We start from the raw sequence: 12,964 nt of genomic DNA, 5'->3' as shown, positions 1-12,964 counted from the left end.
CAAAAGTTCACTTTCTCAGCCTCCTTTGCTGCTGGGGAGTCCATAACTCCTGCCTTCAATACTGATGTGATGGTCTGGACTGCAGAACTCATTTTAGCAGCTCAAAGGAATCGGGCCAGTGCCTCTGTGATTTTCTCAGCCTGCCTCTTAAGTGAAAGGGGCAGCCTTGCAAAAATTACAGAACTAATCCTCCAGTTTGCTTTCTAGTAACAGTTAAAGATCAATCCTATCAATTCTCTTGCTAACAGCCACCCTAGGCCATGGGAATTCTGTTTTACACAACTTCTGAAAATGGCTGAACAGATAGAAGGAGATGTAAATCTTTCTCTTTCGAAATTGTTTTTGAGAATTTGTTTTCTACAGAGTTCCTGATAAACAGCAGAGTATGAGCTTCAGGCTTCAGCCATATCTCCAGGGCAGACTCTGCCCTTCTTCTGTGATAGATAATCCTGATAATTTTGTCTCCATAGAAAGGCAGAGGAGCCAGTTCTTGGACTTTGAAATCCCACCCAGATTGTTTTTCTTTTTTCTTTCTTTCTTTTTTTTTGAGACAGAGTCTTACTTCGTTGCCCTCAGTAGAGTGCTGCGACATCACAGCTCACAGCAACCTCAAACTCTTGGGCTTAAGTGATTCTCTTGCCTCAGCCTCCCCATAGCTAGGACTACAGGCGCCCACCACAACGCCCGTCTACTTTTTGTTGCAATTCTCATTGCTGTTTTAGCTGGCTGGGGCCGGGTTTGAACCTGCCACCCTCGGTATATGGGGCCAGGACCCTACCCACTGAGCCCAGCTTGTTTTTATTATCTATCTGCCACTAAGAAGAAAGAAAGGAGTGGGCACAACAGTTTCTCAACAGTACCCCACCAATTTGCAATCCCCTTAAAAGCTGCGAGCTTTTTTTTTTTAGACAGTCTCATTTTGTTGTCCTCAGTAAAGTGCTCTGGGGTCATAGCTCACAGCAACCTCAAACTCTTGGGCTCAAGTGATCCTCTTGCCTCAGCTTCCCAAGTAGCTGGGACTATAGGCACCTGCTACAACAACTGACTGTTTTTAGAGATGGAGTTTCACTTTTGCTCAGGCTGGTCTCCAATTCCTGAGCTCAGGCAATCCGTGTGCCTTGGCCGCCCAGAGTGCTAGGATTACAGGTGTGAGCCACTGCACCCGCTGGCCAGCGGTGAGTTTCTTGACCCCTGCTTGGGCATTTCTACTTTCTTTGGGATGTCATGCCATCCCTCCACTCTTTCCCCCCGCTCCTACCCTCTTTCACTCTCTCACTCCCTCTCTACTTCTAGAAGTACACAATAATTTTTTTTTTTTTTATGATTTTTTTTTTTTTTTGTAGAGACAGAGTCTCACTTTACGGCCTTCAGTAGAGTGCCGTGGCCTCACACAGCTCACAGCAACCTCCTGGGCTTAAGCGATTCTCTTGCCTCAGCCTCCCGAGTAGCTGGGACTACAGGCGCCCGCCACAACGCCCGGCTAATAAATTTTATACTTTTACATCCTACTCTTGGCCTAGAGTATCAGTCTTTCTCATCCCATGAGCACATACTGAGCTTTCCTCTCTATCATTATGCTTTTAGCTCATGGGGACAGGATACCTGCTTAGCTCATGTCAATAAAAATCTATTCAGTTTCAAATTTTCTTTCTTTCTTTCTTTTTTTTGAGACACGGTCTCAAGCTGTCGCCCCGGGTGGAGTACATGGCGTCACAGCTCATAGCAACCTCACCCTCTTGGGCCCAGGTGATTCTTTTGCCTCAGTCTCCCAAGTAACTGGGATCACACGTGCCCACCACAATGTCCGGCCATTTTTTTTTATTGCAGTTGTCATTGCTGTCTCAGCCGGCCCTGGCTTGAACTCGCCAGCCTCGGCGTATGTGGCCAGCGCCCCACTCACTGAACTACCGGTGCCACCTCAAATTTTCTTTATAATAATTTTTTCTGCAAATTTTTTCTGTTGGTTTATATGAATCAGAATCATATTATATTTAATCATTTTTAAACAATATTGCTGTCTTAACTCCAGACTTCATTTTATGATATAAAAATAAATCCCTATTCATTTGATCCAGGCTTACTGGAGTTCTATGTTCCTCATAGTCAAACACTAATACAGTATACATTTTTTCATTTTATTTATTTATTTATTACTTTTTTGAGACAGAGTCTTACTATGTTGGCCTTGGTAGAGTACCGTGGCATCATAGCTCACAGCAACCTCAAACTCTTGGGCTTAAGCGATTCTCTTGCCTCAGCCTCCCAGTAGCTGGGACTACAGGTGCTCGCCATACCTGGCTGTTTTTTATCTTTTTTTTTTGTTATTGTTGTTATTATTGTTTAGCAGGCCCTGGCTGGGTTTGAACCCACCAGCCCTGGTGCATGTGGCCAGCGCCCTAACCACTGAACAACAGGCACCGAGCCATATTTTATTTATTCTTTATTTTTTTTGAGACAGAGTCTCACTCTGTTGCCCCAGGCTAGAGTGCCGTAGAGTCAGCCTAAAGCACAGCAACCTCAAACTCCTGGGCTGAAATGATCTGCCTGCTTCAGCCTCCTGAGTTACTGGGACTACAGGTGCCCACCTCAACATCTGACTAATTTTTCTATTTTTGGTAGAGACAGGGTCTCACTCTTGCTCAGGCTGCTTTTGAACTCCTGAGTTCAAGCAATCTTCATGCCTTGGCCCTCCCCAGAGTGCTCCGATTACAGGTGTGAGCCACCGAGCCTGGCCAGTATACGATTTTTTAAAATTAAAATTTATTTTTTCTCATTAGCAAATTGATTCACACCACTTATAGAAATCTTTTAAAAAAATGAAAAAGCAGAAATTAAAAGAAAATGTTTGATTTCCAGAAACCAAAGTACTGTTTAACATTTTTACATATTTTCTTCCAGTGTTGTGCAGTTATGATAATATCTACATATAACAAATTTGTGACCTTTTTTGTTTGCCATTAAAAAAACAAGCATCTCAGGGGTTTCTTTTGGGGGAGATGAAAATATTCTAAATTTTATTATGATGATGGTTGCACAATTCTGAATATATGAAAAATCATTGAATTATACTTTAGGTGGATTGTATGACCTATCAATTATATCTCAATAAAGCTGATTTTAAATAATTTTTAAATAAGCATTTCTTTTTCTTTTTTTTTTTTGTTGCCCTGGGTAGAGTGCCGTAGCATCACAGCTCACAGCAACCTCTAACTCCTGGGCTTAAGCGATTCTCTTGCCTCAGCCTTCTAAGCAGCTGGGACCTCAGGTGCTGGCTACAGGCCTGGCTATTTTTTTTTTTCAATTGAATACTATATAGCATTAAAAGGAATAAATTACATAAGCATAGATCTCAAACTATCAGCATATGTATTTTTTAATATGAAACGCTTCATGAATTTGCATGCCATCCTTGCACAGGGGCCATGCTAATCTTCTCTGTATGGTTCCAATTTTGGTATATGTGCTGCCGAAGCAAGTACCACGCCCGGCTATTTTTTGGTTGTGGTTGTCGTTATTTGGCAGGCCCAGGCTGGATTCTAACCCACCAGCACTGGTGTATATGGCTGGCGCCTTAGCCAATTGAGCTACAGGTGCCGAGCCTAAATAAGCATTTCTATGTTATGATCAACTCAGTGTTAACATTTTTTTTTTTTTTTTTGCATTTTTTTGTCCAGGGCTGGGTTTGAACCCACCACCTCCGGCATATGGGGCAGGTGCCCTACTTCTTTGAGGCACAGGCGCTGCCCTAGTGTTAACATTTTTAACTATTGAATAATCATCTAGCAAGTGGCTATACTTCCATTTATTAAAGCATTACCCTCTTGCTGGTATGTTGTATGTTTTTGCTACTATAAAAACTGTTACAGTTGGCTGAGTACCTTGGCTCATGCCTGTAATCCAAGCACTTTGGGAAGCCAAGGTGGAAGGATCACTTGAAGCCAGGAGTTCAAGACCTGACAGAGCAAGGGCATGACACCATCTCTACGAAAAATAGAAAAATTAGTTGGGTGTGGTGGCATGCACGTGTAGTCGCAGCTGCTTGAGAGGCTGAGGCAGGAGGATTGCTGGAGCCCAGGAGTTTGAGGTTGCCGTGAGCTGTGATGGCACCAGTTCACTCTAATCCAGGGAACGGAGCAAGACCTTGTCTCAAAAAAAGAAAAAAGAAAAAGAACTGCTACGGTAAATTTCTTGCTGCTTAAGTATCTTGGTGCCTTTTATATCTAGAATTAGCTTCTACCAAAAGAAACATTGTGCCAAAGTACAATGTTGCTTAAGCATTTGTTGACTGCTTACTAGAGTGGAGCACGTAAATACTTTTTTTTTTTTTTTTTTGTAGAGACAGTCTCACTGTACCGCCCGTAGAGTGCCATGACATCACGGGACTCACAGCAACCTCCAGCTCTTGGGCTTCCGCGATTCTCCTGCCTCAGCCTCCTGAGCAGCTGGGACTACAGGCGCCTGCCACAATGCCCGGCTATTTTTTTGCTGCAGTTTGGCCAGGGCTGGGTTTGAACCTGCCACCCTCGGTATATGGGGCCGTCACCCTACTCATTGAGCCACAGGCGCCACCCTAAATACTTTCTTTATGTGCGTTTTGTAGTATTTCTTCCAATTCTTCATCGCTCTAAGACAGTGATTCTCAACCTTCCTAATGCCTGGCCCTTAATACAGTTCCTGTGGGTTGCAACTCACAGGTTGAGAACCGCTGCTCTAAGATATCTATTCTATCCCTATTTTCCGAAGTTGAAACTAAAGCTTGGGGAGGACAACTAACTCACCCCAGGTAACCAGACCAATAAAAAGTGGGACCAGGTGCCCATGCAGCTCTGCCTGGTCCCAGATCATCACTCTCCCTCACCAGGCCTTCACTTTTTAGAAACTTGCTAAATTTCAAAGGAAAAAGGCTGACTTACTCTAAATTATTTTCATGACATCAGACATTTCCGTATGTTTGCTAAAGCAGAAATGTTCCTCTTTTGTTAATTAGCTGTCATGGTCTTTCCCATAGCTGGCTATACAGTTTGAAGAGTGAATAAGATGTGATGTACTTACTGGTTTATCACCATAGTTAAAAAGAAAAAACACCAAGCAGAGTTTTCTTGTTAGAAGCGTGCTTGAATGTGGAAGCACCTTTAATAATAGCCAACATGACTCAAGGGATTTCCTCACCATTACACTCTTAACACAGGTGCCTGGTTCCCCTCACTCTTTCTCCCTGGCTGAGCCCAGGTACAGATGTGTGCGAGGAGCAGTGTGGTGCAAGGGAAGGCTACTGGCTGTAGGCTGGGCTTGCCCCTTCAGAGTAGCTGTTCGGTTCCTTCCCAAAGCAGGAGGGCTCGCTCAGAGCAATGGTCAATCACATGCTCATTGCTTTGCTCCCAAAGTACCTTAACCAAACAGTGGCTTCCTTTCTACAGTTATGTAGACAAACACCACAATGATGAAAATGCCAAGCACAGCAAGCTTCAAGCCCAGCGGAAAACCTTCTTTGCTGCTCCCAGAACTCTGGTTCACCCCGTAGCAGTCTTCCTTTTGGGGGACAGTCTCATCTTGGATTCTGGTGTTTGAGGGTCTTGCAGCACACCTGTGAACGCATTAGTGGTACTTAGGACTGTGTGCAGGTACAACCTGAACACCCCCTTCAAGTGAGTGGGTCTTGAGGCCCAAGGGAACAGCCATGGTGGGGCTTTAGAGGCCGCCCCTCTGCTCACTTGAAACATACGTTAATTTCAACACCCACTGCAACAGGGTCACAGAGCCATGTGACATCCAAAATCCTTCCAACCATTTATGTATCATTCTCACCCATGTGTGGAACGTTTCTCGATGCCGGCATAAAGCCTGACTCAGGGACCTTCTTGATCCCCAAGTCCCCACTGGGAAATAGTACAAGTGAATGGAAAGTATCAGGACCAGATTCTCTCCTTTCTCCTCACAGGGATAACCGCGGCCTTTCAGGGTGGAGATGGGAAATGCCTGTGCAATCTGCTTAGTTTGAATTTAAAATGGCAAGAGGGGACTTTATGAAAGTTCTTAGTGGGAGCTTTACATTTTCCCCTAGTCTAAAACCTGCTGAAGTTTATCCAGAAGTTTGGAAACTTTTCAGAAAGCTTTACTTTCTGGTTAACAAAATGGCCTGTCTTGAGCTTTTGTGTTGAATACTTGTTCCTATTTTTCCTTTTTAAAAAATTGATACATAATAAATATACACATTTTCAGGGTGCATGTGATATTTTGATACGTTCATATAATGTGTAAAGATGGAGTCAGGGTCATTGGGATGTCCCTCACTTTATTTATTTATTTATTTTTATTGTTAAATCATAGCTGTGTACATTACTGCAATCAAGGGGTACAATGTGCGGGTTTCATATACAATCTGAAATATTCTCATCAAACTGTTCAACGTAGCCTTCATGGCATTTTCTTAGTTACTGTATGTAGACATTTGTATTCTGCCTTTAGTAAGTTTCGCCTGTACCCATTCTAAGATGCACCATAGGTGTGGCCCCACCCTTAACCCTCCCTCTACCCTAACCTCCCTCCCTCCCTTCCCCTTCCTTGGCTCTTTCCTCATAGTCTTGTGCCTCACTTTAAATATTTATGTTTTCTTTGTGCTAGGGACATTCAAATTATGCTAACTATTTTGACATATACTATAAATTATTGCTAACTATAGTCACCCTACTGAACTATTGAATGCTAGATTTTATTTCTTCTACTTAACCATACATTTTTTTTTGTGTGTTTTTTCTTTCTTTCTTTCTTTTTTTGCCTCAAGACACAAATAGGACCAAATGTCTCAAAATAACTACACATCAGGAAACTTGGGCCCTGGTCTCAGTTCGTTGTGACTTTGGCACCCCCACTCTTTCTCCCTGGCCTATTTCTTCATCTCTAAATGTTAGAAATGAACTAGAGACTATGGAAGTAAGGTCCCTTCAGCTTTGAAATTATTCAATATTATGAATTTTTCTCCTGTCTCAACAGATTCTCTTTAGGATCCCCCTCTTCATAAAAATCTAAATAAGGAATTTTTTTCAGAGTTACAGAATACAATAATATCAGTTTCCTATATGTTAAGGCAAAAAACATTACCTTATTTCCCTGAAAGTTTTATAATCCAGGCAGTGGATGTCTACAGGTTTTGGGTTAGCAGTGGAAGCTTCGAATCTCTGGTAAACAGAAAGAAAATGTTAAGAGGAATATGTTTCCAGATGTCTTATACAAAGAACCTGATTTCTTCCTAGAAAAAAGTCACATAATCTGAGGACTGATAAATATTTTTCATATATCAGATAGTTTAGCACTTGATAATATAAACTTCAAGTTTAGCTTTATTCAATAATTAGCAAAAACATCCAAGTTCCATGGAGTAACATTTTACTTCAGTGACTCATAGGAGAATAATAGATGCTCAAGTCACTAGGGTCACATGATGAGAACAACATTCTGTTCTTAAATATAAGTGCCCTATTTTGCTGTCTTGTTTGTACTTTTTATTGCTGGGAGCTGTTTTTGGTTAGCATGCAAATTTTTATACAAAGAATAAAGTTCTTTTAAAAAACAAGTTGAGGTGCCAGACTCAGTGGGTTATGTCTGTAATTCCAGCCCTTCTGGAGGCTAGGAGTTCAAGACCAGCCTGGGCAGCATAGCAAGACCCCATCTCTAAAAAAGAAGAAATTTAAAATGTAGGCTTGGTGGCACACATCTGTATTCCTAGCTACTTGGGAGGCTGGGGCAGGAGGATGGCTCAAGCCCAGGAGTTTGAGGCTGCAGTGAGCTATGGGTAATAGGGAAACTCTGTCTTTGAAAAAACCCAAAAAACTAAAAACAAGTTGACTTTGAACAAGAGCTCAAAAATAATTTAGGAAAATGAAATGTTACTTTGTAAAAGAATAGAAGTAGGAACAATTGTGTTTTTCTTTTTTCTTTTTCAAGAAATTTTATTCATGTTATTTCCTCAATAAAGCGAAAAGGTATAGCTATTTCTTCCCTGTGAAAGAGAGGGTTTTTTGGTTTGTTTTTTATTTATTTTGAGGCAGAGTCTCACTTTGTCACTCTAAGTAGAGTGCCATAGTATCATAGCTCACAGCAACCTCAAACTCTTGGGTTCAAGAGATCTTCTAGCATCAGCCTCTTGAGTAGCTGGGACTATAGGTGCCTACCACAATGCCTGGCTATTTTTAGAGATGGGTCTCACTCTTGCTCAGGCTGGTCTTGAACTCATGAGGCAATCTACCCACCCGGGCCTCCCAGAGTGCTAGGATTACAGGCGTGAACCATCACACCAGGTCTGAAAGAGAGTTGTAAAGATTAAGAGACACACTACATGCATGATGATTAAAACATCTCCTGACACGTAGTCAGCATTCAATAAATATTAGTAATGTGAATATGATAATGACGATTCTTAATTTCATATTGTTATTTTTCCTTATATGTCTGTTTTTTCTTTTCAATACAGATTTCTGCTCTGTCATTCTGTTATCTCAGCTGGAGCACAGTGGCATCATGGCAGCTCACAGCACCCTCAAACTTCTGGGTTCCAGCAATCCTCCTACCTCAGCCTCGAAAATAACTGAGACTATAGGCAGCTATTTTTTTCTATTTTTGGTAGAGTCCAGGTCTCTCTCTCGCTTAGGCTGATCTCAAAATTTTGACCTCAAGCCATCTGCCTGCCTTGGCTTCTCAGAGTGTTAGGATTACAGTTGTGAGCCATTGCATCTAGCCTGCTTTTTCTTAATTGTCCATTTGAATTTAAGATTGGGGCCTTGTCATCCTCAATGTCCAGGTTGGGGACTCCTTGGAATATGAAGATGGGGTGCCAGATGATGTTGCTAATTCCCATTTATCAAGTACCAGGCCCCATTTACCCATTCATGATGCCTTTTAGACTACTCTGTGCTTAGCTGGTGGGCACTATTGTTCTATTCTGGAACAATATAGTCCAAGACACAGAAGAGTTAAGCAACTTGCCTGAAGACACATAGCATTATCAATGGGAAACTAAGAGCTTGAATCATTCCTCTAGACACCTCTCTACCCTTCAGTTCCTAAAAATACACCCCTCCCCCCACCGCAGGAAATCTTTACTACTCTGGTCCACTCTGTTCACTCCCCTCCTTTATTTTTTTCAGTACTAATACACACATTTTGTAGTACGCTTTGTTAACCTGACATTTTATTCATTCGACAAACATTTGTTGTTCAACAAACACTTTCTGCTGAGTGCCAGGCCCTGTGCCAGCTGTGAAGGTTTCGGAAGGGACCACCACACCATCCCTGCCCTAAACAGGCACCACCGAGCTCGGTTAGTTTGTAAGTGGCCTGCATGGGCTTCCTTCTCCCTCATCAGATCGTCTGTTGATTTCATGGAGCAGTCTTCTATTTCTCTCTCAACAAGCCACAATATATAACCCTTGGGGCCACGTAGCTCCAGTGTCTGCCTCCAGCCCAGCAGCCTAGGACCCATGAACATGAGAGGGTGACACCACTGTGCTGCCAGAGGCAAGCACAATTTGTACTATGACAGTTTGTACTTGTGACCCAGGCAAGCTGCAGATAACCAGTCAGGAACTGGAGAATTCCTAGGAACAGGGAGAGAGCCGAGAGTCACTGCAGACAGGGAAAGGACTGAAGGAAAGGAACAAGAACCAGAAGGAAAGCCAAAAGGAGAGCTGGGAAGGTGATACCGTGGTAGACTGGACGCGGGTGTATGTGGAGGGGGGGCAGGGAGGGCCACTGGGCATCTTTCTGACTCCCGGAGTTAACAGGAGAAAGGAGAGCTGTGGTCTTAGCAAGCATTGTGTTGACAGGACACCTCAATAGAGCATCTCCCCTTAGTGAGTGTGGACCGTGACCTAGAGGGCATCTCTGCAGACCCAAGGGTCTCAGCTGTCTTTTATTCCCATTCTCTCTCTCGCTCTTTTTTTTTTGAGACAGAGTTTCATTCTGTTGCCTTGGCTAGGGTGCTGTGACCTCAGTCTAGCTCACCTCAAACTCCCGAGCTCAAATGATCCCCCTACCTCAGACTCCTGAGTAACTACAGATGCCTGCCACAATGCCCAGTTAATTTTTCTATTTTTAATAGAGACAGCTTGCTTTCTTCAGGCTGATCTGGAACCTGAGCTCATGCAATCCACTGGCCTTAGCATCCCAGAGTTCTGGGATTACAGGTGCGAGCCAATGCACCTGTCCCCCGCGCCCCCTCCCCCCCCCCCCAGGCCTTTGGGCAGAGTCTTGCTCTGTTGCTGGGGCTGGAGTGCAGTGGCATCATCATAGCTCACTCCAACCTCTAACTCCTCAGCTCAAGTGCTCCTCCTGCCTTGGCCTCCCAAGAAGCTGGGTCTATGGGTGCACGATATCATACCCTGCTAATTTTGGGGGTGAGGGGCACAGAGACAGGGTCTTGCTATGTTGCTCAGATGGGTCTTGAACTCCTGGTCTCAAGCAATTCTCCTGCCTTGGCCTCCAACATTAGTGGATATTCTCACTAATGGTTTAGTGATACCCAAGCAGTGCCTCCGCATTTGGTGGAAAGTTGTGCATGGTGCACAAACACCACACCCAAGGTTGCATCATTCCTGGCATAGCCACCATAGATTCACATGCTATAACAACAATTCCTGGAACAGAAAGGTAAAGGCTCTTGAGGCAGAGGTACTTAAACAATTCCCACAAGGGTGCCATGTGAGCTGGTGGTTGTCTGCTCACCAATAGATAATAGATATTTCTTGTTTTTTTTTTTTTAGACTCTGCCACGTTCGGTGAAGTGCCATGGTCTCCTAGCTCCCATAGCAACCTCAAACTCTTTGGGCTTGACTGCTCCTCTTGCCTCGGCCTCCAGAGTAGCTGACTATAGGCACCTGCCACAATGCCTGGCTAGTTTTCTATTTTTTGTAGAGACAGGATCTCACTCTTGCTCAGGCTGGTCTCAAATTCCTGAGCTCAAGCAACCCACCCACCTCAGCCTCCTAAAGTGCTAGGATTACAGGTGTGAGTCACGGTGCCTGGCTACCAATAAATATTTCAAACTATTTCCAAGTGTACTGGAAAAATCATTTACAAGCAAATGCTTTCAACTTTTTTATTTGTGGAACATTTTAAACATATACAAAAGTAGACAATAGAATAATGAATTGCCACATACCTATCATTTGTGGCAATTTATTATACATATGAATTGTATATGTATAATTTTTAATTTTCTTATGTTTAAAAATAGATATGTTCAATAAAGCATTTGGGATAGAAGTCTGTTGCAAATTAAATTATAGAATTTCACAGCTCTTAGACAATCAGATAATTCTCTCTGGCCATAAAGAGGTTTAGGTCTTTTATTCATTTTCTTTTATAAGTTGTTTTCTTTCCTATCATTCATATGTAGAGTTCTCCTACAATATATAGAAGGTGGACATTTTGATTTCCAGAAATGGAGTAATTATGGCCTATCCACTTGACTGTGCAGCCATCCATAATAATAATAGAGACTATATGATAGGTTATTGATTGATGTTAGTGAGTAGTATCACATTGTATGTACACAGTGATGTATAAACATATACCATATATGTACGTAAACAAAAATTAAGGTAAATTGAAAAAATAAAATTAAGTTTTTGTATGAAATGGTGTGTTTGTAGTTGATTTCTATTTCATAAAAAATGAATGCTGTTATAATTTTTGCTATAAATAATTTTTACAACGGAACTAAAAATACTGGTGTTCATTAAAGCAATGGCTCAGTGATGGTAAATGGTGCCCAGGAGATGTATAATATCTTTGCCCAGAGCTAGAAATCACAAAGCTGACCATTTCACAAAGCATTCAGAGCCAGAGCTGGGGATTATGTGACCTCTTCTGCTTCTCCATTCTCTTCACTATACCCTTGACATGAAAGTCAGAAAATTCCTCAAATCCACACTTCTGAGACATATTATTGGCCACGGCTGTAATTATAAATGTAGTAAGTCAGAGGTATGCTGATGCAATGAACCATGAGTGTCTCACTATGATATTAACACTTAAGCAGCATTTCTTGTGTGCTCCATTATAAGCATTTTGCATAAACTCATTACAGTCTCAAAACCACCCTGTAAGGGAGGTGCTTTGGTTATGGCTGTTTTACAGATGAGAAAACTGAGACTTAGAGTGATTAAGCAGCTTGCTCATGGTCACACAGATGGTGAGGTGCCAGAAGCCAACCCTGGCAATGAAGCCTCAAGGTCCCTGCTCATAATAACCACACCATATATAGTATAATAGCGCTGCTTTACTAGAAAGGAGTTAGTAAACATACAAAAAACATACAAAAAAATGGGCTGTACTTAGAAAGACCATGTTCTAAATGTCTATTATCTTGAGCACTTGAGCATTCAACATACCTCAATACACTTAATCTTTTTCTTTCTTTCCTTCCTTCCTTCCTTCTTTCTTTTTTTATTTTTATTTTTAGACAGAGTTTCACTCTGTTGCCCTGGGTAAAGTGCCATGACATAATCAGAGCTCACAGTGACCTCAAACTCTTGGGCTTGAGCAATCCTCTTGCCTCAGCCTCTTGAGTAGCTGGGACTACAAGTGTGAACCCCAACACCTGGCTAATTTTTCTATTTTTAGCAGAGATGGAGGTCTCCCTTTGCTCATGCTGATCTCAAACTCCTGAGCCCAACCAATCTATCCACTTCAGCCTCCCAGAGTGCTAGAATTACAGTCATGAGTCACTGCGCCCAGCTTTCTTCCAGAACTTCTTACCATTTGACTTGGTAAGAATGGACTGTTCAGTGAAATCCAACGATGGCCCTGGGGCTTGGGAATGGCATTTACTCTAAATTGAAACATAATACATTTTCTAATCACTCCAGTTCATTAATGCAATTTTTGAAAAACGGCCTGTACTTATAGCTGGGCATTGTAGCAGATGCCTGTAGTTCCACCACTTGGGAGGCTGAGGCAAGAAAATCGC

General features: G+C 42.4%; 1 protein-coding gene and 1 non-coding gene across 2 annotated transcripts in view; both read right to left on the bottom strand.

Moving 5' to 3' along the window:
- Nucleotides 1-3,372: 3,372 nt before the first annotated feature.
- Nucleotides 3,373-3,479, bottom strand: LOC128597865 (U6 spliceosomal RNA). The gene has a single exon (XR_008383420.1). It is a non-coding gene; the product is annotated as a U6 spliceosomal RNA (small nuclear RNA).
- A 1,742-nt stretch (nucleotides 3,480-5,221) lies between these two features.
- The window catches only part of LEMD1 (LEM domain containing 1), a 75,155-nt gene continuing 67,412 nt past the window's right edge, over nucleotides 5,222-12,964 (bottom strand). Inside the window, exons 5-6 of the mRNA XM_053607745.1 lie at nucleotides 7,099-7,175; nucleotides 5,222-5,584 (exon numbers count right to left, since the gene is read on the bottom strand). Of these exons, the coding sequence (XP_053463720.1) occupies nucleotides 5,389-5,584; nucleotides 7,099-7,175 (273 nt within the window). The 3' untranslated portion in view covers nucleotides 5,222-5,388. The remainder of the gene's footprint in view (nucleotides 5,585-7,098; nucleotides 7,176-12,964) is intronic.

Source organism: Nycticebus coucang, chromosome 10 (assembly GCF_027406575.1).
Source record: "Nycticebus coucang isolate mNycCou1 chromosome 10, mNycCou1.pri, whole genome shotgun sequence".
NCBI lineage: Eukaryota > Metazoa > Chordata > Mammalia > Primates > Lorisidae > Nycticebus > Nycticebus coucang.
Note: the sequence above shows the minus strand (reverse complement) of the source record. Positions and strands in the feature narration are given on the sequence as shown.